Source organism: Aspergillus udagawae (genome assembly GCF_001078395.1).
Source record: "Aspergillus udagawae IFM 46973 DNA, scaffold_3, whole genome shotgun sequence".
NCBI lineage: Eukaryota > Fungi > Ascomycota > Eurotiomycetes > Eurotiales > Aspergillaceae > Aspergillus > Aspergillus udagawae.
In genome coordinates, this window is record NW_025091266.1 from 1,310,064 (window position 1) to 1,334,872 (window position 24,809).

The 24,809-nt window shown below is 49.9% G+C and overlaps 7 protein-coding genes across 7 annotated transcripts; 5 read left to right on the forward strand and 2 right to left on the reverse strand.

Annotated features, from left to right (window-relative positions):
- Window positions 1-734: 734 nt before the first annotated feature.
- On the reverse strand, window positions 735-8,654 carry Aud_004315 (putative cell morphogenesis protein (PAG1); the record flags this gene model as incomplete). Its single annotated transcript, XM_043289255.1, has 4 exons — window positions 735-4,217; window positions 4,270-7,590; window positions 7,666-7,893; window positions 7,950-8,654. The coding sequence occupies 4 exons, from the start codon at window positions 8,652-8,654 to the stop codon at window positions 735-737; spliced, it is 7,737 nt and encodes a 2,578-aa protein (XP_043145190.1).
- A 2,659-nt stretch (window positions 8,655-11,313) lies between these two features.
- cprA (NADPH--hemoprotein reductase cprA) lies at window positions 11,314-13,455 on the forward strand (the record flags this gene model as incomplete). Its single annotated transcript, XM_043289256.1, has 2 exons — window positions 11,314-13,104; window positions 13,159-13,455. The coding sequence occupies 2 exons, from the start codon at window positions 11,314-11,316 to the stop codon at window positions 13,453-13,455; spliced, it is 2,088 nt and encodes a 695-aa protein (XP_043145191.1).
- Window positions 13,456-14,302: 847 nt separating this feature from the next.
- On the forward strand, window positions 14,303-17,994 carry Aud_004317 (DDB1/RSE1 family protein; the record flags this gene model as incomplete). The annotated part of the gene is made up of 5 exons (XM_043289257.1): window positions 14,303-14,397; window positions 14,480-15,150; window positions 15,213-17,119; window positions 17,178-17,624; window positions 17,692-17,994. The coding sequence occupies 5 exons, from the start codon at window positions 14,303-14,305 to the stop codon at window positions 17,992-17,994; spliced, it is 3,423 nt and encodes a 1,140-aa protein (XP_043145192.1).
- Window positions 17,995-18,338: 344 nt separating this feature from the next.
- Aud_004318 (uncharacterized protein) lies at window positions 18,339-18,905 on the reverse strand (the record flags this gene model as incomplete). The annotated part of the gene is made up of 1 exon (XM_043289258.1): window positions 18,339-18,905. One exon carries the CDS (start codon window positions 18,903-18,905, stop codon window positions 18,339-18,341), a length of 567 nt encoding a protein of 188 aa, XP_043145193.1.
- A 564-nt stretch (window positions 18,906-19,469) lies between these two features.
- On the forward strand, window positions 19,470-20,070 carry Aud_004319 (CENP-S family protein; the record flags this gene model as incomplete). The annotated part of the gene is made up of 4 exons (XM_043289259.1): window positions 19,470-19,502; window positions 19,564-19,687; window positions 19,803-19,836; window positions 19,953-20,070. The coding sequence occupies 4 exons, from the start codon at window positions 19,470-19,472 to the stop codon at window positions 20,068-20,070; spliced, it is 309 nt and encodes a 102-aa protein (XP_043145194.1).
- An 875-nt stretch (window positions 20,071-20,945) lies between these two features.
- Window positions 20,946-22,288, forward strand: Aud_004320 (uncharacterized protein; the record flags this gene model as incomplete). Its single annotated transcript, XM_043289260.1, has 5 exons — window positions 20,946-21,092; window positions 21,147-21,180; window positions 21,231-21,479; window positions 21,535-22,101; window positions 22,158-22,288. The coding sequence occupies 5 exons, from the start codon at window positions 20,946-20,948 to the stop codon at window positions 22,286-22,288; spliced, it is 1,128 nt and encodes a 375-aa protein (XP_043145195.1).
- Window positions 22,289-23,208: 920 nt separating this feature from the next.
- Window positions 23,209-24,064, forward strand: Aud_004321 (uncharacterized protein; the record flags this gene model as incomplete). Its single annotated transcript, XM_043289261.1, has 2 exons — window positions 23,209-23,651; window positions 23,716-24,064. 2 exons carry the CDS (start codon window positions 23,209-23,211, stop codon window positions 24,062-24,064), a joined length of 792 nt encoding a protein of 263 aa, XP_043145196.1.
- Between the last annotated feature and the right edge of the window lie 745 nt (window positions 24,065-24,809).

Genomic DNA, 24,809 nt, shown 5'->3' on the forward strand with positions numbered 1-24,809 from the left:
ATTCCCGAGGATCAAATAAAGAGATAGTGTGAGCATTCTTCTCCGCTGCTTTCCGAGTCTTGCCATGAAGTGAGGGATAGAAGAGTGGAGCCGGTTTCGCGTGGATGGTCGGAGTCACCAGAGAATGCCCTTGCACCCAGAAGAGCAGCCTTGCCCATGTCCTTGGACGGTGCTTCTCCACTGATCCGCTCAACGTTCCGTGCGGGGAAACCCACGGCAGAGCGCGGAGAACCGAGCATCACGTGCTTCAGATGTGCTGCTGCATATCTACCTCAGGTATTATGGCCGGAAGTACCCTCCTGGCCGTATTGGTTTGTGGCTAGTCTAGGTACCCTTCAGCAGAACAGGTTTATATACACCGCTAGGTGAGAATTCTCTTGAAAGATGATATAACCGAGAAAAATATCATATCCTTGTCAAAGGCACCTGGGCCTCCTCTAGCCAGTATCGTTGGCCAATGATGACCCATATACTTCTATAGTTGACACTCAACCAGTGCAATGGCATACACTAGTTTACATACATAGTCTAGGTACAATATGGAACGAATTTATGAAATGTATAGTTAAGAATATCAATGGACAGAATGGGTATTGTGACTATCAATGTGGTGTAACGCCCGCCATATCAACTCAACATGAGAAACCACTTAACAATTGCAGATATACCTTTCCGAGCAAAGTCAAGCAAAAAGATGCATGGACTGGGATTGAGACACAGTCTGACAACCCCAATCACTGTCCTGGCGATGTCGGATTGCTGATCGGCCCCGTCAGGAATTCCGGTGGCACTTTCGGCACCCGGGGTGAGTTCGCCGTCTGAGCGGCTGCACGCTGTTGGGCTCTGATCAAGTCACGTTGCCGCTCTTTCTCCCGGTTTGCGGCCGCGCCGCCTGTGAGTCTTCTCATTCCGCTGCGAATCATAGACTCAAGGGACGAAGACCCGTCCGTTACACTTCGGCCCTGACTATTATGGAGGGTGGTCGGCGGTTTGATATTAGTCAGTCGCTCATCGAACTCATAGAGCCCGTCTTCAAACTCATCGTCGGACAAAAATGCCGATTCGCTGAAGCCAAGTGGTGGAGTGGAAAACTGTACACTGGACGAGCTTGGCGGATAAAGATTGTTAGCTGGCGAGGTGACAGAGCGAGCGTGTGACGTGGGCCGCAATGTGTGGCCCGAGACCTGGGGCATCAGCGTATTCGGTGAATAAACACCCATACTATCAAAGCGTTGATTGGGCGGTCGTGATTCAGCGAGGCCATTGTGAAACGACGAGGTTGATGCAGTCCGCGCAAGTGATTTGCGCAGGATGGGTGCCGTCTGCTGGTCATAAAGATGCGCGCTTGTGTCCGCATAGGCACCAGTGAAGCCTCGCAACGTTGCGTCTGGCATTACATCGAGCCCAGAGTTGATAGGCTCTGTCTCCTCGAAGAAGTCATCAAGACTGTCTAACTTTTGCACAATGTCTCCCATGTTGCCGTCCATCTGCGTGTCCATTGATTTCATGGTGTCTGCACGCATGGGGAAGAATGAATCTTTGTATTCATCTGCGTGGAATTCGACTTCCGGTGTGACAGTCTCTTGCACTTCCATCGGGTCCACCTCAGCACAAGTGTAAAATACAGCGTGAACATTATGCCGTGTGACACTTGACTGAGTGGCAGGCATGGGTATGGACCACCCAGTAGGTTCTGGAATGCCATAGAGACTCTGAATCTTCTCATATTCTTTGCGGATGGCCCGAGAGGACGAGGCCGAGGCCATACTCATTCGAATGTGATGGCGCTCCATAGGATTTCCGGAAACAGTCATGATGTGATCCATGACTTCTAAGGCTTGAGGGCAAAGATCGGTCTGTAGAAGTCGTAGAAGCGGAGAGATCAGGTCAGGTCCATGCGAGGTCACCTCGGGCCGCCGCATGTCAATCTCAGGTATCAACACGCAGAGGATCTTCATGATCTTAACGCGAAACCATTTAGCGGTATTTGTCAGGAGGCCCATCAGAAAAATCAGGCTCTGGACGTCCTGACGAGGGAAGTAGTAAGACCGCATCTCTGCAACGATGTGATTCAGGAAATCGTTCTCTGTCTTATATTGTCCGTTGGCGAGCCCCAGAAGAGACGCTGCGAGACGCGGGCATCCTTCTCCCTCAGCAACGCGCGCCAACAACGTAGCACGTGCAAGAGACTTTGGATCATCAACATCCGGTTCGAACTGGTGAAGGAAATGAGCCATATTTGCTAGGATTGTGAAGAGCAGTCTATCGCTATCCCCAATAAGCGCGTTGTTTGGTAGACCACTTAGTCGATGCAGGACGTCCAATGTGCGATTTAGGGATTCTGAGGATTTCAACCCTTTGTAGACCAAGTTTTGAAGCCCCTCGAAGCCACCCTCCCACTTGGGGGGCTGACCTTGAATGAGCTCGGTGACCACTGCGGGGTCACTCATATCGACACTGTCAAGGAACTTTTCCAGCATTCCAATGCTCTCAATGAATTCCGTCTCGTGGATAGTATTGAGGCAAGCGCAAGTCGTCCAGAATAACTGGGGATAACGCAGGAGATCGGCGGGAGCAAGAGAGCTAATGATGATTTTCAGAGTTGTTAGAATTTCCATGGAAAAGGTTTGGTAATCTGCCTCTTCATCCGCGATGGTGTTGGAGAGCCGGGCCAACATGTCTGCAAGCATCCTCGGGTTCAGGGACGTTGATATGCAGCGGAATACCTGGAATGACCGACATGCTAGGTGTCGCACAGGGCATGAAGTAGCCCAGTTGAGTGCTTCCTTGGCCCAGAGATCACTGACACCCTCGTATGCGAGGCTGAAAAAATTCACGACCTGACGAGTGACAGTGGACATTGAGGGAGGTACCCTGCTGCCATCGTCCCCGTCCTCTTTGTCATTATTGTCTTCGTACTCCCAAACAACCTTCGAGTCACTCTTCCGTATGGATTCAACGAAGTCCTCGATGCCCTGTCGTGTTGCTGCGGGCGCATCATCGTCGATCTTGGCGGCAATCAACTCGTGGATAAGATGGACCAACATCTCTCTAGCTTGTTCTTGTACCGTGAGCATGTAATGGTCCCATAAAATGAGCACGACGTGAAGCAATTTGACAACGGCTTCTAATGGAAGAGTCACTGGCGCAACCATGAGATCTACGAGGAAAATAAGTGCCACTTGACCGAGCGAAAGACCTGCTTGCTTATTACCGACGGGAAGCACGGTGCCTAAATCCGCCACATAGGGTAGGCTTTTCACATCCGGCGGAGCTGGGGTAATATCCTTCCTTTCTTGAACCATGTTCTTAGGTACGACCTGCATCAAGAAGAATTCAATGACCTTCGAGCCCGCAGGCGTCCCTGATAAGAAGACGACGACTTGCTTGGCATACTCGACGAAGTTCTGCTCTTTGCGTTCTAAGCAGAGACTAATGATGAAATCAAGAACCAACTGTACGTTCCCACCATGGGGTCCTGTTGCCAGTGCCTGCCAGAGGGCTTGCACCTCGTTCGGTAATATGTTGCCACATCGAATAGTGATCTCGAACAAATTGGCCAGAAGCATGTACGACCTAGCTGTTGGACCACCATTAGGATCGATTTGCAGCTCCATGGTTTGAACCCAAGGTAAAATTGCAGCCACCATATTTCGCTGGCTATCAGGGCCCACATTCCGGAAATGCAGCGAAAACTCTGAGAACAAGGTGAAGGCCAAATCGGAGTGTTGTTTGGCCAGCCGCCGGGATGTTTCGAATTGAGCGAGTTTGTATACAGCTGTGGTCTTATCAGAGATGCTGATGTCGAAGTCCTGAAGTCTGGAACTCTTCTGCTGACGTTCTTCTAATATGCGAAGAAGTCTGGCAGATTTCATTCGGATCTCCCGCTTCTGATTTCCCAGCGTGACGAGTACGGCGCCCAGGATTCTCCAGAAGCCAAGTGGATAGTCGGTATGTTCTATCAGCACTTGAGTCACCACCTCAAAGTAACTTTCCAGCGCTTTCGGCCTTTCCGCGATGTAACACATCTCGATTGCTCTCTCTAGTAGGTAAGAATGCTCTTTGTTGTGGATTATCAAGTTCTTGAGCGCTCGTCTACCGATTGCGTGCCACTTATCGCTGATAGTGTTGAAAATGATATCGATCCAAGAAAGCATTCTCCCCACATCGAATTGAAGCACTGAGCCACTCTCCGTAGTGATACTGATTGGCCCAGCCTGTTAAAGATTAGCCACTGACTGAAGGACCACACTCGTTTCAACTACTCACACATAAGGAGGCCATTGCACTAAGAGCCGCTGCGCGGAGATTCTTCTTCTCGATCTCCATTGCAGCTGCTGTGTTCCGAAACTCCCCAGATTCAGATTGATGGGCCATGGCGAATTTTCGCATATTTTCTTCCCTTTGAGAAATCTGCGCTTGATTAGGCGAGTATCCGCACCAATCTTCCATTAGCGAGAAAGCCGATTTTCGTGACTCGAAAGGGATCCAGTGAGACGGGTCTTTGGTCCGATTAATTCCCTCGAATAACTCTTCCATCAAGCCACAGTAATGGAACCGTAGCCGTTGGAATTCCCAGTCGTTCTGCACTTCAGCATCACTTAGAAAGATGCGCAGATCCTTCGTATAAGTGACGAGGTTATTGACGATCCAATCGTCATTGTACACCTCTGGTTCTCGAAGGAAATGTGAAGTCAACTTGTATACATGCGTAACCTCTGTGCGCAGGCGATCGGTTTTTCGATTTCGTCTGGGGCTGCTCGGGGATCGATGGTGAACACCAATGCGGATTTTCGCTTCCTCATTGCACGTCGTTACGGCGTATTGAAGAGACTCAAGAAAGGTGCGATAGAGATTCTTATTGATAGAGCCCAGCGCTATCACGATTGCATTTCGGATAGAGGATCGCTCAGCTGACAACAATGGTATCACAAAAGCAAAGAGGCTTCTGGCGGAGCTGATCTTATCTTGCGACTGCTGAGATCCCTTGGAGGATTTGCGCGCATGTTGGGCATTTGCTAGCTGACTTTGGGACTGCGCACCTACGCTGTTGAGTGTGGTACAAGCCATGACTAGATAGAGCTTCCATTGCTCTATGAGAATTTCCGCAGTCATGTTACTTCTGCCCAATGCACGAGCTTGAGCAGGGTCAATTGGCGCATACGGAGGCGGATGTGGACTGTCAGCAAGAGCAGTGATAGTTTTGTGCATTTGGACAAGCCTCGCACAGACGATCTCTCGTCCTAAAGTCACAGCAAACGGACAGGTTTCAAAGCTGATCCTAATGATATTCGGAAATACTTTTGACCACAGGGTTGAGTCGTAGGACACCTCGCTGCTGCACAATTCAATCAAGGTGTTATGCGATGCGCTCTTTCTTTTCCCCTTTTGAATTCGGCTTCTTTCGGCAACACTTAACTGTTCATCGTTGACGTTCAGGATTTGATGCGCGTCGGCTTCAAGGATTCTTATAATCCTTGTGTTCTCTTTGCCAAGAGCGCGGTCGAACTCCGTGATCAGTCGAAGTACGGTGATTGCGAAGGCACGGACACGTCTCGATTGGGAGCAAAGGAAGAAAAGGCCATGAGATTCGATCTCCTCCACGTGTGCGAGGACACTAGAGAGATCCAACTGCAAGGCTCGACTTCCGGTGCCGGACTTATCGACGGGGTCTGTAGCAGCACCTTTGGTCTTTTGTTTGATCTCTTCTATCCAGATCTGCAGCAATTGCACGTACAACCTCAACGTGGACTCAATATGACCTGGCCCGAGCATGCCTTCGTCTGACATGGTGGAGTATCTTGCATCAAAGTTGAAGATAAATCTCGCAAAACCAATAGTGACTTGTTGAGCGTGTGATTGTCGCGCGATTGCCTTCAAGGATTCGGCAGAAGAAGAAGCTATGTGCGACTGAACGTGCGCAGTCCCGGTACAAAGTAAATTAATCAGCGAGTTGAACGGGATGCGATCTGATAAGCAGCGAGGGAGCGCCTGGACCGCCACATGAAGCAAATCGTAGAAACCCTGCCTTTGATCCCCAATACTTGGATGATCGTCACGCCTTCCGAAGCTAAAAGCCTCTGAGATTGGTGTCTTAGGAGTTGTCCCACCGAACTTCTCATCTAGTGCTGCTTGGCCACCAAATGTGTTGTCGCATAGAAGTGTGATCTTGCCAAGGATATCACAAAAACGAGTATAATATTCCTTGACATTATCGCTTAGTCTGGATGTATTGACAGGCAACGACAGTGCTGTATCTTTATTCTCCATAGAACCGGGCAAACGCGGATCTGTGAGAAGCTGGGGTCGATGTAAATGAGTCGGAGCAGAGATATCAGTGAATGGGTTTGGAATCGAGCCAGTGGGAAATGGAGGGCAGAGTTGATCACAATTCTCAAGGTCCGTCACTATCGCCAGGAAAGATCTGATACCGATGACCATTTTTTCCGGCTCCATCTGTTCAATTTTGAGCTCTCTTCCAGAAAGGAAAAGGTCCGAGTTTATCAAGGGGAAAATGATATTGCGGAAGCAGACATCGGGGTGTTTGAAGCCGATCATGCGAACCAGCTGTATGAGGGGCTCTGCAACTGCAGGATCTGTGCTCAAGTACGACCTTTTGCCAGCTGGCAAGGCTATTCTGGCAACCTCCTCAACTTTTCGGAGGGTCACTGTTGGGGAATCTGTGTAGCGAAAGAAATAAGTCCACAATAGGCGACACATAGCTTGGAGGGCTGGGCCCCGCGTTGGACGATCCTTCAGTCTTGCAGGAAGACCCTGAACAACTGAGAGCCATTGAGACGAAAATACCTCCTTTGAAGAGACACATAATAGCAGTACGTGAAGAGGAAAGGCAGCCGCCCAGTGACGGGGCTTAGTTAGCATTTGGGATAGGCGAGATTGAACCAAATCCAGGAATTCTTTCCACTTTGGTAAGCTGAGATCGCAGTTCGAACTCGCCGCTACTGGCAAGAGGAGTTTTTCGAAAATGTAACAGTAGGCCTGTTTGACACGCTGCCCATGAGCATTGGCAAATAAGCGTGCCAATGACCGCATGAATTCGCATGATTTACTCCAGTTTTCCGAGTAGGTCCCGATACGAAGGTGTCTCATTCCCAAGATCAGAAGCTCTGCTCGAGAGTCACCCTCCTTTGACGGTCCACGGACCATTTCTTCCTTCTGGTACCGCTCGAGTTCTGCTAAGAAGCGACCAGTGACACTTGTGAAGTTCGTCTCGCTCATGATACCAAGCAACTGGGAATAGATCCGCCAATTAGCCATGCGAAGCGGTGACGCTGATATCTGATCCGGATCAACCGTCTTGAGTTGACCAAAAACGATGTCCTCCAAACGCTCAGCCATGTCAATCGTTATGGAGGCTATATTGCTCTGGTTGAATATCTCAATCAGGACTCTGCAAACCAGATACACGGACACTGTCGCACGGCGCTCTGCTAAAACGACATCTTCTTGCCGAGTTAGAATGGTGCTGGTCGTCGTAGAATCCGTCTGCGCTGTTGAATCAACAGCGTTCTGGGACGGCTCTGTGTTACGACGCACGATGGGCCCATTATCAGAGGCAGACGGCTTCTGCTAAGGCATGAGTCAACTTCTGGTTTCACCTTCCAACGTTATATAGGCCAGGGACTTTATGATCTTGTGACATACTTGACTAGCCTGCTTAGCCATTATGGCGGCATCCCCTTTGGCTTTTCGCCATAGCATTATGGTGTCGATCAACGGTTTTGGTTTCTGCCGTGCGATGTGGCCCAAAGCTGAGATCAATTGATCGAAGTTGGGATCCACGCCAGGGCCGCAAACCTCCTCTACCGGAGCATCCGAATGTCCTAGCTTCATAATGGCTTGATTGACCTTGTTGTCTGCCTGCCCGACGAACTGAAGAAGCAGTCAGTACGGTTTTCTAACCTTGGGTACAAAAATGTCGTGCTCACAGAATTAAAAAGATGGTGCAAGGCATATTCGCCGACAGTTTTGGATTCTGAGTGTTGCTGTCTCGAGTGAGAGCGGCTATGAGAACGCTCCTTCCAGGATTTTCCAGCCGAGTTCATCCTTCTATGCACTGAGCTCGCCAGGTTTGCGTTGCCGATTTCGCCAGCATCCTGATCCTCGATAGTACTCAAGGTCCCTTGCAAGATATGGCTCGTCCCATTGCCTCCAGGGCTATGATGATTCGGGGGCATCTCGTTCTGATCCAACCGCCCTGCGCCAGCAATCTCCTGTTCATTTCCAGCACCGCGGCCGAGAGACGCGATCAACTCGGGACTCAGAGGACTTGTAGAGTTGGAGGAAGCCGCAAAACTCGGATTTCGAGAGTGTTGGACGCCATGGACAATCGAAGTCTGTCGATGGTGGCCGTATGAGTTCGAGGGCCTTCTTTCGAGGCTGACATCGTATCCTATACCAGGGCGTGCAGTATTCGGATCGGGACTTTTCGAATGAGATTGGCCACGGCGATTATTCTGAGGCTGTAGTGTTGAGGGGGCTAGAGCGGATGTATCGGCTGCTCTTCCCCTCACAGCGGAGGCTTCTCGACTATGAATGGCGGACGCAGGAGTACTCCTTGTAACCAGGCGTTCTGGAGGGGAGGAAATATTATGGTGCGACACGAGACTCGAATCGTCAGGGATGAGGGGCATTGTCGTTGGCTGGGTGAGCCCAGCTTTACTCGTCGGATATGATGCCGCTACATACGGTATCAAACGTCAGTAACTCGCAGTCCACGTTCAAATAATACCATGTCGGAGGATATATGAGAATAAATCCCATCCACTTGTTCGATCAGGGTGCGAGTCCGACCAAAAAGAAAAGCGTTTCATGTGGTGAGACTGATCCAGAAAAGTCCGAAAATGCGGTCACTTACTACTATTGTGCTGTGTCATGTTATTTAGTCCAGTCTCACGCCGTGCTGGAGCTCATATTCACAAGAGCAAAAGAATCCACAGGTACTTGTGAGCAGCACATTGTTGCTCAGCGGCCCTGGATTAGAAAGATTGATGGTGTTGGTGGTGGTGGTCTGAAGACATGAATTTGTTGCGATAAGCTGTTTGGGCAGTTGTTTGTCCGTGACGGCGACCGACAAGGCTCGAACACGGGGTTTGATGGGTCCTCGTCAACATCATGACCGATCGGCTCAATGGCGCTCATATGAAACTCATGCTCTACTCAACCTGTGGAAGTGAGATTCGTAGAGCTCTCCAATATTTCATCGGTCTCATCTGTCCAAGGAAATTGTGAGAAGCCTGCTTCGGGGTGTTCTTTCACCTTACAAGGATGCCGAATTGGCGGTCGAACCTATATATTCCCTCGCTGATTCGGAGTACTTTATATTGCTCCATCCTACTACGCAGAAGAAGCCAAACCCTTAATCTTAGGATACCTCTCTATGGTAATCAAGTCAACCAAACAAACCTGACTCTTCGTTGCCCAGGAAAAGGCCAATGAACCCTTGTTGATCGCACATCAACTTCTCATATTGGATTCTCAACGGTTGTTAGTCTACTGGAATGGGATTGTCAACTGAGTTTGTTCATATATATATATATACTACCACCGTTCGAAATAGACAGGAGCAAAGGGCAGACTCAATATGCGGATAGGATCACGCAAGTTGAGAAAAATCCAGGACTTCGCTGATATCTACGATAGGTTCCAAGTTCAAGTCAATACTCTTATGCTTTTTAGTAGGGTCTAGGCTCTTGCATGAGGCTGTTCTAGTTTTCTGCGTAATACAAACTTCGTTCATATGTCTACAGAGCACATATAGGACCTAGTCAGGCGGCCAAAAAATAATGTGAAGTGGACGACACAGTATATTCAAGGAAATAAACGTTTGGCAAGAACCAAATGGTGTAAAGACTGTCACTTATTCGGAATTCATCAAACAAGAAATGCTTGATGTCGGACCTCAAATAATAGGTAGCGCCTGCAGGGTGCGGAATCCTCCCGTTCTACCTTCCGCTGCGCAGAAGCAATACCCAGAGGACCAACTTCCACCAGTTTCTGAACGACGGAAATGATCAACATCCTGCTGTTGAAGCGGCTCAAGGTCTCCAGGGCTCCAGTTGAAAATTAGGTAATATCGAGTGTTATGGAGAATCTATCACAGAAGTCTCGACCTGATAGGTAGGTACCCAATAACAAGGTGAGGCCTCATTTGCATAACGCTTCCTTTTCGGTTCTAGTATGTAAGGTACCTACTGTCAGTGGATGTGAGGGCGAGGAAGTCGAGGTTGAGAATCGGAGTATTCGATATTTGTCCCGGATGAGTTGATACTCAAACATTATTCAAACCATAATATCACAACTAAATCGTCTAGGGTATGCTCGATATATCTATGATGTGTAAGAATAGGCGGTGCACTACCATACCGTTCAGTATGGCCTCATAGTCTTCGTCTCTTCATGCTCGTCTCTCTACTCGATCCTCACTCAAATTGTGGGACAGTCGTTGCAAAATACCATTTTAAAGGCGGAACTCGGCTAGCAACGCTTTTCGGCAGGATCAATCGGGAGATTTCCCCATATGAAGCCAAACAGATCCATGTGGGCAACCCGCCAACTCCAGCGGATACGCCACCTCCAGTCTCTAAATTGTGTCGATTGTATTTGTAGATATCTGAGGGCCCGAAGTTCCCTTCCGATGTAGACCTTATCGGTAGCCGAAGTTTTATCGCTACTGGAAAGAACGTACTATATAATAGCCTTCCTTGGTCTGTTCCCTGCCTCCATGCAAGGAGAATCCTGATGGAAGACGAAGGAATTCATGTTCTAAGTGTTCATTCCGTGTCCTCGGCGAGCCTCTATCCTTTAACCTTTTTCCACTTCTGTTCTGTCCATCACGTGTGAGCGTATCTTCACTGCAGTATTTTTACCTTGGGATCGCCCGCCACCATCACCGCGGCCATCTCCGGAAGACCGGTGACTATCATCCGAGAGGCCACGCTTACTCGAATTGTTAAGGGGCGGGAAGAAACGATACCATCCACGCTGATTCCGCTCCGAGTTATGTGGTCCGATTAGCTGAGGACAAGGGCGTTACTCTTACTCATAATCTCACCATCCTTCTCTCTGACTTTCTTTTCGGACTGTCAATCTCGTTCTCTCCCCGTTGATGAAGATCGCCACAGTCGCGTGATTCTTCATACTGAATTCTTAGTTTCTTCCTTGGTTACTTTTTTGGCTGGGCACGCCTTGGAGATTGAGGAGGTGTTGACCTTTCATTACTTTTCCCCTCTCTTCTTTTCTGCTCTGTCCCTCGTCTAGGGACAGATCTGCTTACTTGAACAACAATCCAACATGGCGCAACTCGACACTCTTGATATTGTTGTCCTGGTAGTGCTCTTGGTGGGCAGCATTGCCTACTTCACCAAGGGCTCCTACTGGGCCGTTCCTAAAGACCCCTATGCCACCGCGAATTCCGCCATGAATGGCGCAGCCAAAGCAGGTAAAACTCGGGACATCATCCAAAAGATGGAGGAGACCGGAAAGAACTGTGTGATTTTCTACGGTTCCCAGACTGGAACTGCCGAGGATTACGCATCCCGACTGGCAAAGGAAGGTTCCCAGCGATTCGGCTTGAAGACCATGGTCGCAGATCTCGAAGATTACGATTACGACAATCTGGATAAGTTCCCCGAGGATAAGATCGCTTTCTTTGTTCTGGCTACCTACGGTGAGGGCGAGCCCACCGACAACGCGGTCGAGTTTTACCAGTTCATCACCGGTGAGGACGTTGCTTTCGAGAGCGGTGCCTCCGCTGACGAAAAGCCGCTCTCCTCGCTCAAGTATGTCACTTTCGGTCTTGGTAACAACACCTACGAGCACTACAATGCTATGGTTCGCCACGTTGATACTGCTCTTACAAAGCTTGGCGCGCAACGCATCGGCACCGCTGGTGAGGGTGATGACGGCGCTGGTACAATGGAGGAGGACTTTTTGGCCTGGAAGGAGCCTATGTGGGCCGCGCTGTCAGAGTCCATGAACCTGCAAGAGCGCGAGGCTGTCTATGAACCGGTTTTCTCTGTGATTGAAGATGAATCTTTGAGCCCCGAGGATGATAGCGTCTACCTTGGCGAGCCGACTCAGGGTCATCTCAGCGGCACCCCCAAGGGTCCCTACTCTGCGCACAATCCTTACATCGCTCCCATCGTCGAATCCCGTGAATTATTTACCGCCAAAGATCGTAACTGTCTTCACATGGAAATTAGCATTGCTGATAGCAACCTCAGTTACCAGACCGGTGATCACATCGCTATCTGGCCCACCAACGCGGGCATTGAAGTCGATCGTTTTCTCCAGGTCTTCGGCATTGAAAAGAAGCGCCATACCGTTATCAACGTCAAAGGTCTCGATGTTACTGCCAAGGTTCCCATTCCGACCCCCACCACTTACGACGCGGCCGTTCGCTTCTACGTGGAAATCTGCGCCCCCGTCTCGCGTCAGTTTGTGTCCTCTTTGGCCCCATTCGCTCCCGATGAAGAGAGCAAAGCCGAAATCGTGCGCCTTGGTAATGATAAGGATTACTTCCATGAGAAGATCAGCAACCAATGCTTCAACATCGCTCAGGCTCTTCAGAATATTACCTCGAAGCCATTCTCTGCTGTCCCGTTTTCGCTGCTTATCGAAGGCCTCAACAGGCTTCAGCCTCGTTACTACTCCATCTCGTCTTCCTCCCTTGTCCAAAAGGATAAGATTAGTATCACAGCTGTCGTTGAATCTGTCCGCTTGCCTGGTGCGTCCCATATCGTCAAGGGTGTGACCACGAATTACCTCCTGGCCCTCAAGCAGAAGCAGAACGGTGATCCCTCGCCCGATCCTCATGGGTTGACATATGCTATTACTGGTCCCCGTAACAAGTACGATGGTATTCACGTCCCGGTCCATGTTCGCCACTCCAATTTCAAGTTGCCTTCTGATCCCTCCAAACCCGTTATCATGGTCGGACCTGGTACTGGCGTTGCCCCTTTCCGTGGCTTCATCCAGGAACGAGCTGCTCTGGCTGAAAAGGGCAAGGATGTTGGACCTACCATTCTGTTCTTTGGTTGCCGTAAGAGCAATGAGGACTTCTTGTACGAGGATGAGTGGAAGGTATGTTTGCAGTCTTGTCAGCACATTTGGACCCGTTTGCCTAACTCTTAATAGGTTTATCAAGAGAAACTTGGAGAGAAGCTCAAGATCATCACTGCCTTCTCTCGCGAGACCGCGAAGAAAGTGTACGTCCAACACCGACTGCAAGAACATGCCGACCTTGTTAGCGATCTCCTAAAGCAGAAGGCCATCTTCTACGTCTGTGGAGATGCAGCCAACATGGCGCGGGAAGTCAATCTTGTCCTTGGTCAAATCATTGCCAAGTCTCGTGGTTTGCCCGCTGAGAAGGGTGAGGAGATGGTGAAGCACATGCGGAGCAGTGGCAGCTACCAGGAGGATGTCTGGTCGTGATTTGGCTAGTTCGACAGTTTCGTCTTACCTTTACTAATGCTTCGTGTCATGACATTTTCCCACTTCTCTTTATCTCTTTTTTTCTGACGCCTAGATGATATCTGCATATATACACCGCCTGGTTTGATTCTTATTCCTCGTTTTTAGGCGTGTTTCAATGTATGCATGTTGCTCTGTTTTGTGCTTGAATAGGGTCGGCTCTATGAGAGATGGCTGCCACCATCAGCTTCAGCAGCTATCATTGATTGGGAGGGATAGAGGACGGAGACATCAAAGAGGTGACAAGGGACTGAATGACTGAATTCCAGGATATCCTCGAGTCTATATTGACACAGTGAAATTGCACAAAATTGGAGTTACTTGGTCAGCTCGCGTGTTTGCAATTCCTTGCAAATAGAGATCTCGATAATAATGTAGAACTTAGATGACAATGGACGTTGTTTCTTTTCTGAGGTTGTTCAAGTGAACATCCAAGCTTTATGTACCGTTAGTGCGTGTCGGCCATAGAGTCGGAGATAAAATTCAGGAATTGATGGTACCCGCAAGCAATCGTCATTCCCTAACTCGATGTTCGGGCCCGATATGACCCAGGCAGCTAAGGTAGTAGCTCAAGTGAGCTTTTCCATCTCCCTGCGTCCCCATTCGAGCCAGCATTCGAGCATCAGTATCATTAACCTGAAAAGAAGCGATGCAGATTATTGCTATATTTTCTACACTTGATCCAAGATTGATCTAAATCTTGTCGCTGGCTGCGCTTCTCTCCTACCATCCCCGCAGTTATTGGCAACTACCACGGAAAGCCCAATCCCGGAACTATTGACAGTCGTGAAGACTGCGAGTCGGTACGATGGCATACGTCGTGCCAATTCATCGGGCGAGCAGCATTCGTCATGCTCTCAAGCTGAATTTCTTGAATTCGGAGGAGGACTGTCTGGTTGTCGCGTTGGTGACCCTCCAGTATTGGGGACTGATGTCGAGCTATCAGATGGATATCGGCTGACAGGTTTTTATTTGCTGATAACAGGAAGTCTAATCGGCTCGAATTCTACTCTCCCACCCCAGATGGGTTGGATCTTGTGGCCTCGTGCGCCATCTATGCGAGGGTGACGATGCTGGCTCGCCTTCCCGCCCCGGCTAATTCCTCGACGGACCATCTATTCGTTGGTACAGACCGGTACACATACTTCACGTTATCTTGGAATAGTTCAGAAAAGCGGGTCTGCACGGAACGGGACTATGTCGACATATCGGATCCGTCATCGCGGGAGTCGCAAACGGGGAACCGATGCTTGATCGACCCAAGCGGACGGTTCATGACCTTGGAGATATATGAAGGTGTTATTGCAGTCATACCGATTATACAACTGCCCAGCAAGAAAAGAGGGAGGGCTGTCGCCTTGCCCTCAGGCCCGGATGCCCCGCGGGTGGGAGAGTTGGGTGAGCCGACAACAGCGAGAATTGAGGAGCTGTTCGTCCGCTCGTCGGCGTTCTTGCATGTGCAAGAAGGGCTTCCACGCCTGGCTCTACTGTACGAGGATAATCAGAGAAAAGTCAAACTGAGGGTGAGGGAATTACAGTATCATGCGGCGACCGGGAGCAACAGCACTGCGGACGCTACATTTGGGGAACCGGCGGACTTTACACAAGACCTGGAACTCGGGTCTTCCCACCTGATTCCAGTACCTGCTCCGTTAGGTAACTTCCCATGAACTCTGTGTTGCTCTCGGATGAGCCGTTCTCCATGCTAACATAGACAGGGGGGCTTCTCATCCTCGGGGAAATGTCGATCAAGTATGTCGACGCAGATAATAACGAAATTATATCCCGCCCCTTGGATGAGGCGACCATTTTTGTGGCCTGGGAACAGGTGGATAGCCAGCGGTGGCTGCTGGCTGACGATTATGGGAGGCTCTTCTTTTTAATGTTGGTCTTGGACTCTGACAACCAAGTCGAGAGCTGGAAGCTAGACCTTCTGGGCAGCACATCCCGCGCATCCGTCTTAGTCTACCTTGGCGGCGGTGTCTTGTTCCTGGGCTCTCATCAGGGAGACTCTCAAGTACTGCGCATCAGCAATGGTTCGCTGGAAGTTGTACAAACCTTGTCAAATATCGCGCCGATATTGGACTTTACGATAATGGATCTCGGCAACCGCTCGAGTGAAACTCAGACCCACGAATTCTCGTCAGGGCAAGCAAGGATTGTCACTGGCTCGGGCGCCTTTGACGATGGAACGCTCAGGAGCGTCCGCAGCGGAGTTGGAATGGAGGAGCTGGGTGTGCTAGGTGACATGGAGCATATCACAGACCTGTGGGGCTTGCAGGTAGGAAGCATCGGCGATTTCTTGGACACACTCTTGGTCACTTTCGTCGACGAGACGAGAGTATTCCGTTTCAGTTCCGACGGCGAGGTCGAAGAGATGGATCAATTCCTTGGGCTGAGCCTTTCCGAAAGCACTCTTCTGGCGGCCAATCTATCCGGTGGGCGAATATTGCAGGTCACTGAGCAGAGGGTGCTCATCGCAGAGGTAGAGGGTGGAATGGTAACTTACGAGTGGACTCCACCGAATCAGCTCATTATAACTGCCGCCTCTGCCAACGATGACTCGATCGTTCTTGTTGCAGGCGGCGAGCTTGTGACAGTCTTGGATATTACCAACGAAGTCCAGATCGTAACGCAGAAGGACTTTGGGGCAGATAGTCAGATTTCTGGTGTCACAGTACCGTCATCGCCGACCGGGGTCTGTATTGCCGGATTTCCTCAGCTGGCAAAAGTCTCAGTACTGAAGCTTCAGGATCTGTCCGAGCTTCATACGACATCAGTCGGCCTGGCTGGTGAAGCTTTTCCTCGTTCGGTTCTCGTGGCGAACGTGCTCACGGACAGCCCGCCTACTCTCTTCGTTTCCATGGCGGATGGCAGTGTGATCACTTACTCTTTTAACACGAATGACTTCTCATTGACTGGCATGACCAAGCTAATATTGGGCTCTGAGCAACCTACTTTCAAAAAATTACCGAGAGGCAATGGCTTGTTCAACGTCTTTGCTACGTGCGAGAACCCTAGCATGATCTACGGATCAGAAGGGCGGATTATATACTCTGCAGTAAACTCCGAAGGCGCCTCCCGGATATGCCATTTCAACTCGGAGGCCTACCCAGAGTCGATAGCAGTCGCAACATCTCATGACTTGAAAATTGCTCTCGTGGACAAGGAAAGAACAACACAAACCCAGACACTCCCAATCGGGGCAACGGTCCGACGAGTGGCGTACTCGCCTTCTGAGAAAGCTTTCGGTATTGGTACCATCGAACGGAAACTCATCGAAGGAGCAGAGATCGTCAAAAGCAGATTCGTACTTGCTGACGAGATATTGTTCCGGCGCCTGGACGCGTTCGAGCTGCGGCCAGAGGAGTTAGTGGAAAGTGTCATCCGTGCGGAGTTCCCGGCGGGTAAAGGCGCAAATGACCAAGATGAGGTCAAAGATCGATTCATTGTTGGGACAGCATACCTGGACGATGAAGGGGATGAGTCGATCCGTGGTCGTATCCTAATCTTTGAGGTTGACAATGGCCGAAAACTGACTCAAGTTGCTGAGCTACCCGTCAAAGGAGCATGCCGAGCATTGGCCATGCTTGGGGACAAAATAGTGGCTGCACTCGTCAAGACAGTAAGCATTCTTTCTTGGTCCACCACCTTCCACATTACCCTACTAACGTTCCACCAAGGTCGTTGTATATAGAGTCATAAACAACAATTTCGGCGCCATGAGACTTGAGAAGCTGGCCAGTTATAGGACCTCGACTGCGCCAGTGGATGTAACAGTGACAGGCAATTTGATCGCCGTCTCTGATCTCATGAAGAGCATGTGCCTCGTGGAGTATAAGGAGGGCGAGAACGGCACGCCAGATACAATGACAGAAGTTGCGCGCCACTTTCAGACTGTATGGGCCACCGGTGTTGCCAACATCGCACTAGACACTTTCCTGGAGAGTGACGCTGAAGGTAATTTGATTGTTCTTCATCGTAACACCACTGGGGTTGAGGAGGATGATAAGCGTCGCTTGGAAGTGACGGGTGAGATTTCGTTGGGCGAGATGGTCAACCGCATCAGACCGGTCAACATCCAACAATTGGCTAGTGTGGTTGTCACTCCGCGAGCATTTTTAGGCACTGTGAGTTTCTCCCTTGTCTATGTCGACCAATTCTGCGAGACGACTGACGAATCAATCCCAACAACAGGTGGAAGGTTCTATTTACCTATTTGCTATCATCAATCCTGACCACCAAGACTTCTTGATGCGTCTGCAAGCGACAATTGCAGGAAAAGTCGAATTGGTTGGAAATATGCCATTCAATGAGTTCCGGGGCTTCCGCAGTATGGTGCGTGAGGCTAAAGAACCGTATCGCTTCGTGGATGGAGAGCTCATTGAGCGATTCCTCACATGTGAGCCGAGTGTGCAGGAAGAAATCGTCAGTATAGTGGGCAAAATGAGTGTAGACGAGGTAAAAGGGATGATAGAAGCACTCAGAAGGCTGCATTAGATATTTCTTTTTGCTTGGTGCGTTTCTACGGATCCATCCTAGAATGAGTTCCCCTTGATGATACGATTGACCAATTGCATGGCTTGATGATAGAATAGTGACATTGAACTTTTGAGAACATAGTCGGAGTACGTAATCTATGGGCACGTATAAAGACATGAGCCGTGCCTGTCCGTGTCGTCGCTGGTACGTGATCGGAGCCTCAACAATAGAACATGAAGATATGTTAATTATACAGCGGGTGAAAGAAAGCGGACATTAAGAGGGATAGCAGGAATAAGCCCAAGAGCAACGTGACCAGCTTCGAAGTCAACGAACGGCACCGAAAAATGAGGTTTTACCTCTCACTCCTTCTCCTGCTTCTTCTCATCCTCTGATTCACTCCAATCAAGCAATTCCATGACCTGCTCATCTGACAACTTCTCCGTCTGTTGCTCCGCTTCCCGTTGCAGGTCCTTCATAAACTTCTTCTGGCGCTTCCTTGCGTTCTTCCCCCACTCGGGCACACCACTGGCGGTAGCAAAGTCCTCGCCGGTCTCGATCTCATCGTCAGTATTCTCGACCTCGCCTAGCACTTTGCCGCCACCGGTGGCGCCACCACGCAGTGCATTAGCCGACACCTTGGCCTTATTCTTTTTCGTGGCCTCTCGCTCTGCCTTTTCCTTCTCCAATTGCTTCTTGCGGTCTTTTTCGTGCATCTTGCGGAACCAGGCTTCGATGTAAGGACGGATGAGGACGTAAACGACGACGGAGACGATGACTTTCGTCCAACGCTTGGCGCTGACTTCGACGACTGATGTGTAGAGATTCCTGAAGAACCGTTTGAAGAGTGTTTCGAGGAAGGTGTAGAGTTGGCCGAAGAAGTCGTTTAGGGCGTCGGATACGACGGAGGAGGATTCGGAGGACGCCATGGTGAATGGTGATGTGATCAACAGACTTGTCTCTCTCTCGTGAGTTTTGGAGTGAGGTCTCGCAGATGATTAAACTCGAGGACGACTTTAGAGCGGAGAAAGGGGAGGAAAAAGTATCCCGATCCTAATCCCGCGAAGAAAGCGGGTCGGAGGGGAAGGTAGTACGGAGGTGAAGAGATAAGAACCACTTCGCTGCGGGATTTATTGTCCCGAAAAGCAAGACAAAACACCAGGGCCTGCTAATCTTGACACAGAGGTCGCACAATAGAAAAGACTTGCGATTGAGCAACGTCTTGGAAGAGGAGTACCTGCAGTCTTGATAGCTCTTCGATGAGGAGCATTCCGTAAAAGGTAATATTCATTTGCGGGTTAGCGTAATCTACACCGCAAGCACGTGACAACAGCCAAACACGTGAATGGGCGTCAAGACGTTCCAGAACGCGTTATCTTTAACGTACTATATGTTTGACACTGTCGAGGGATCGGAGAACCAGTTAAGCGAATTGTGTCATTCTAATCTGTACAAGTGCTCGTATAGCGACTGTACGTTCTGGACACGAAAATATGGACCCAAACGAGGAAGTCAGCCTTGAAGAGGTATGCCATATCTAGATCGCGCCCTTGGGGTATGCTTCGGTTGCTGATTTTAGTGATCTAGCGTTTGAAATCCGCTCTTTGGCTTTCCATTGGCAAGATTGTTGACGAGGAAACCATCAAGCTCGGAGTCAACGCTACTCCTCAGTTCATTGGAGCGTTGACAGAAATGGTCTGGGCTCAAATAGGTATGTGTAGCATTTCAACCTGCTTGTCTGCACCCCCACTCGCTACAGGCCGCAAGCCACCGAGTCTGATTTCGTGGTCCATGGTGGATTCGAGCTGATGGTCTCGAATTTATAGAAACTGTTAGCCAAGATCTGGAGTTCTTTGCCAAGTGAGTTGTTCTTGTCTCATCATTGAAGTCATTGAATGAGTGTTATTGTGTTGCGATGTTGCTTCGTGCGTGGATGCTCCTGAATGCCGGCTGACAAGGCGCCTCCACCGATGCAGGCATGCCGGCCGCTCTACGATCAATGTCTCTGATGTGATGTTGCTTGCGCGCCGCAATGAAGGGCTAGAATCAATTCTTCGAGCTTTCGTTGATCAGCAGCGAGAAGGGGAGTCGTAACCATGATCCGATGCGTGCAATAGTGCATTCTAATGCACAAGTCTTGCACATACCTCGGTCGACAGGCTCGATTTCTATTGATGGGTCGAATAAGCTGCCAGTCAAAGATTCACCAGCGCCAATTGCAAAAGGTAAGGTACTTTTCAACTGTTCTCGATTATTCTGATTGTTCAATTACTCATGGTCAACCTAGTGGGTGTATCTTCGCCTGTCATAGTGGGAGCCTGCCAAGACATCTCCCCCGGTTTCATTATGACGCCACTTCCCCACATCTATGCCCGCATCGCATAAGATACCATCGCTTGCAAGGCCATTGGCATCCGATTTGATAGACGCCATAGCTGCCATTGCGACGTCTGATTCGTTGTGGGGAACCTGAAGTCGACCACTTCCTTGATACCAGATTGTTTGCCTGCGTTCCCTCAGAACGGCTCATGGTAAACATCGGAAGAAGTGCATTAGCGAATCAGGCTGTGCCTGCTTTCACCATGATCTGATAGTCAAACGAGATATCCGGAGCCATGGGTGCACATGACGATTCATATCATCAATGGTGTAACTATGATCAATCGACGATACAGGATATCTGCCAATCAAATATGCCACCCAATGTACATAACTCATATGAGCCTCTTGAGGTTCTAGCAGATCATGCTTAGGATATCTGATATAATCTAACGTCATTGCAACGTTCTTTGAGAATGGTTCTTGCTTCAACGACAATCTTCACTATATATACTTCTAGAAGTCATCATGGCCCAGCCCTTATGTGGGAGGATCAGTCAAACCATCAATGTCGACGCTGTTATATAAGATTGTCAGCAAAGTCTCTGATCGTCCCCAAAGGTCAATATTAGAACAGATAAGCCTTCAAAATGCTGAACACTACAATTGACTCTGCGAATACGGTACGAACCAGACTCAAGACAACGCCTACAATGAAGTCGGTTCGCTTCCACGGACCTGGCGATATCCGAATCGAGGAAATTGACGAGCCAGCTTGTGGCAAGGGCCAGGTCAAGGTAGGTCAGATTCTACCTCAGCAAACGAATTCACTGATTTATTGGAACATTTAGTTGCGGCCAGCGTTCGTGGGGATATGTGGCAGTGGCAAGTCTGGTCTGCACTTATTCAAGCTTTGCATATGCTAATTCGAAAAGATCTTCATGAGTATAGTGCTGGCCCCGTTCTCATCCCAAAGGAGCCACACAAGATTACGGGGACTTCTTATCCTGTGACATTGGGTCATGAGTTTGCCGGCATCATTGAAGAAGTCGGCGAAGGAGTGACGCATCTATCGCCCGGACAGCGAGCAGTGGTTCGTCCAACGATCTTCGACCGACAATGCTGCTCCTGTAAACTCGGCTATGAGTACTGCTGTGAGAATATTGGGTTTATTGGATTATCAGGTGAGACGCGCGCCCGATCTGGATACACGGGGACCCTGAAACTGAATACTTGCAGGATATGGCGGCGGAATGGCGAAGCACACCGTGGCGCCTGCTGAGCACTTTTATCCGCTGCCTGATAATGTGTCTCTCGAGGCGGCAGCCCTGATCGAGCCGCTGGCCGTGGCCTGGCATGCCGTCAACCTATCCCCGTTCAAGGGAGGGGATAGCGTCATGGTTATCGGAGGTGGTCCGATTGGGATAGGAATTGTACAAATCCTGAAGCTTCAGGGAGCCAAGAAGATCATGGTAGCCGAACTACTCGACAAGCGCAAGAAGTTCGCCCTCGAGTACGGAGCCACAGACATTATCGACCCTCGCACATGCGATGTACCGGAGAAAGTGCGGGAGGTGACAAATGGCGTGGGTGTGGATGTCATCTTCGACACTGCGGGAGTGGAAGTCGCCTTAAATGAAGCCATTTCTGCGTGCCGTGTCCATGGCACAATCGTGAACATCGCTGTCTGGGAGAAGCGGCCGTCTATACGCGTGAACGAGTTGATGTACCATGAAGTTAACTACACCGGCGCAGCGCTGTACGATGAGAGCGCTTTCCGAAATGTTATCCAAGCCCTGAACTACGGTACGTTCACAACTGCCTGAGGTTGAGCCATTCTTGGCTGACACGGAAGTTTTAAGGTCAATTGAAACCCGAAGGGATGATCACAGCGAAGGTAAAAATGGACGAGGTGGTCGATAAGGGCTTCAAGACGCTTCTTGAAGATCGCGGTGAGCATTGCAAGATCCTGGTCGATGTACAGGCATCATAACTGTATCCCCTTCCTTTCGCTTCCACAACTGTCTCTATGTTTTCCCACCGCTACCCTCCTAAAACCCGTTGAGACTTGATTCTGTACATAATTGAATCATGACGATGTGATGATGTTCGACACTCAATTTTGGTGGGAGCCCGAGGATGGCTGTGCACTGTGGCTGAGACCCTTCTGATGTGGCTCAACATTTATTACCTAATCGAACGCGTCAATTCTGGTTGAAAATTTCCTCTTCCGGATACACTAAAAATATTCAGTAACTTTTTCACGTGTAATCAATACTTTGGGTAACATTGGGAGGACGGAATGGATTCATGGAACCATGAAGGATACAGCATTCAGAGACGAACATCAGACGGGGGGACCTTGACTCTTGTGGGTCGGCAAGGCTTAGTCCTCCACAATAAAGACCAATGACGGAACAAGGGTCCAAGTAGTGACATCAACAAGCTACCCTACTAATAATGTCGAGATGGGGGAGCTTTTCCTTTGCCGCTCCAGCTTCCAATCACTATCAAGTGCTCGTCATCATCTGCGGATCCCCATCACGATCTTCTGGATGCTCAACGGATGGTGGCCTGTGAGGAGCTCTCATCGCTGGTTCTGGGGTCCATCGACTCCTTGGCACCCAGCAAATGCCTCCACCGATCTTCATGCTGCGACACCTTGTCCCTTGGAACTTATTACAAGTGCAATCTTGCTGCCTTTGAGGGCCGCATCTTTTCAAACTCTGCACGCTTTTATTCTCCCTGAAGAATCCCATTGCCTGCAGCGCTTTCTGTCAGATTCGCAGGTCCACGAATCGCCTTACTGGCTGTCTTTCCTGAAAACATAGCTCTCGCCCAGTCGAATTCCATACTTACCTTCGACTGTTCATTTAAGACCTCTCGCCTAGTCGCGAGTGAGGAACCGTCAATATGGGAGCCGGCGGCGTCGTTCTCCGCTTTTTCAATCTAGCCATCCGTGTGCTCCAGTTTCTCGCTGCCGCAGTCATCCTGGGTATCTTCTCATACTTTCTGGCTGTTCAGAGCCAACATAACCAGCCCATTCCAACATGGATGAAGGCCGTGGAGGGTCTTTCCGGCGCGGCAGCTTTGTACGGAATCCTCGGATCACTCTTCACCTGCTGCCTAGGAGGGATTGCCTTCTTCGCCTTCCTGGCTATCGTCCTCGATGTGTGCTTCACCGGAGCCATGATCGCCATCGCCGTGATGACCCGTGACGGAACCCAGTCCTGCTCCGGGCACGTCAGTACTCCCGTGGGCTCCGGCGCTGATAATGTCGACAGCGCATCTGGCGTCCGGCTGGGCTACGCATGCATGCTCGAAAAAGTCACTTTTGCGGTCTCAATCATCGGAATGTAAGTCGGACATCCTCCTCTAGGTTCTTTATCCAAGTTCTTTACTAATCTTATGAACCACTAGCTTCCTTTTCTTGCTCTCAATTCTCTTCCAATTCCTCTACGCCCGCCACCACAAGCGCGAGAAGCGTTTCGGCCCTTCCCCGGCAAACGGGTATACCTACGGCACCGGCACCCAACGCCGCGGCTTCTGGCGCCGCAACAAGCGTACCCCGGAAACCGCCAGTGCAGACGACATGCTTCCTGGTCACCCGACCCCTCACGACGTGGAAATGGGCAATGACGCTGAGAAGCCCGGCGTCTTCGGTGGTCGCTTCTTCTCGCGCAACAACAATGCTGCGGCTAATGGCACGCCAACCACGGTGCAGAACGGCTATGGTTATGGTAGCTCGGCCTACACCGGCAACTATTGATCACGGTAGTCTTTTGTGCAATTCAGCTTCCATTGCGTTGGAGATGCGCGAAACACGCTTATATGCGTGGATAATGTATTTGGCAGAGCCTCGTTTGCTGGGTGGAGTTGGAATTCAATTCTGCTGGAGGAGATCAGGTCTATGATTGATGAGCTAGTTGATGATACCATTTCTAATACATGTACACTTGGCTGTATCGTAGTTGCTCTGTGGAAAGTGGAACGATTGACAATTTGACATTTTCTGGATCATATTACATTCATCTACCTAGAGCAGCGAACGCAGGGCAGATTAATAATTAACCAATTAAAGGCCCTTGACAGAAAGTACACGAGAAATAACAAGACCGACACTCAAAAAACCAAAACAACCTCTGGAATATAGCAACCACAAGACACAAACTACAATTAAAGATGGTATGTGCGTACACCGAAAAACCAAAGGCCGTTGCAATTATTAAAGAAAAAAGGGGAAGACTGATAAAGCTTACACACGCTCGATGACACCGTGACTGCAGCGCGTGCCGGCGGCAACAGGTCCCATCTGAACAGGTTTGCCCCAGTCGCATTTGGCCCATGTCTGACCGTCGTGCCCGCACAGGATCTCACCGTGTACGCAAGTCTCCGGGTATTCTTGCGCGGGCGCAGGCTCAAAGGAAGGCTTGGGCTGAGGGGCATGCTCAGCTTCGAGGTTGTCATTGGACTTGTGTTCGGGTGCAGACTCAGGCTCAGGCTTGTACCCAGAC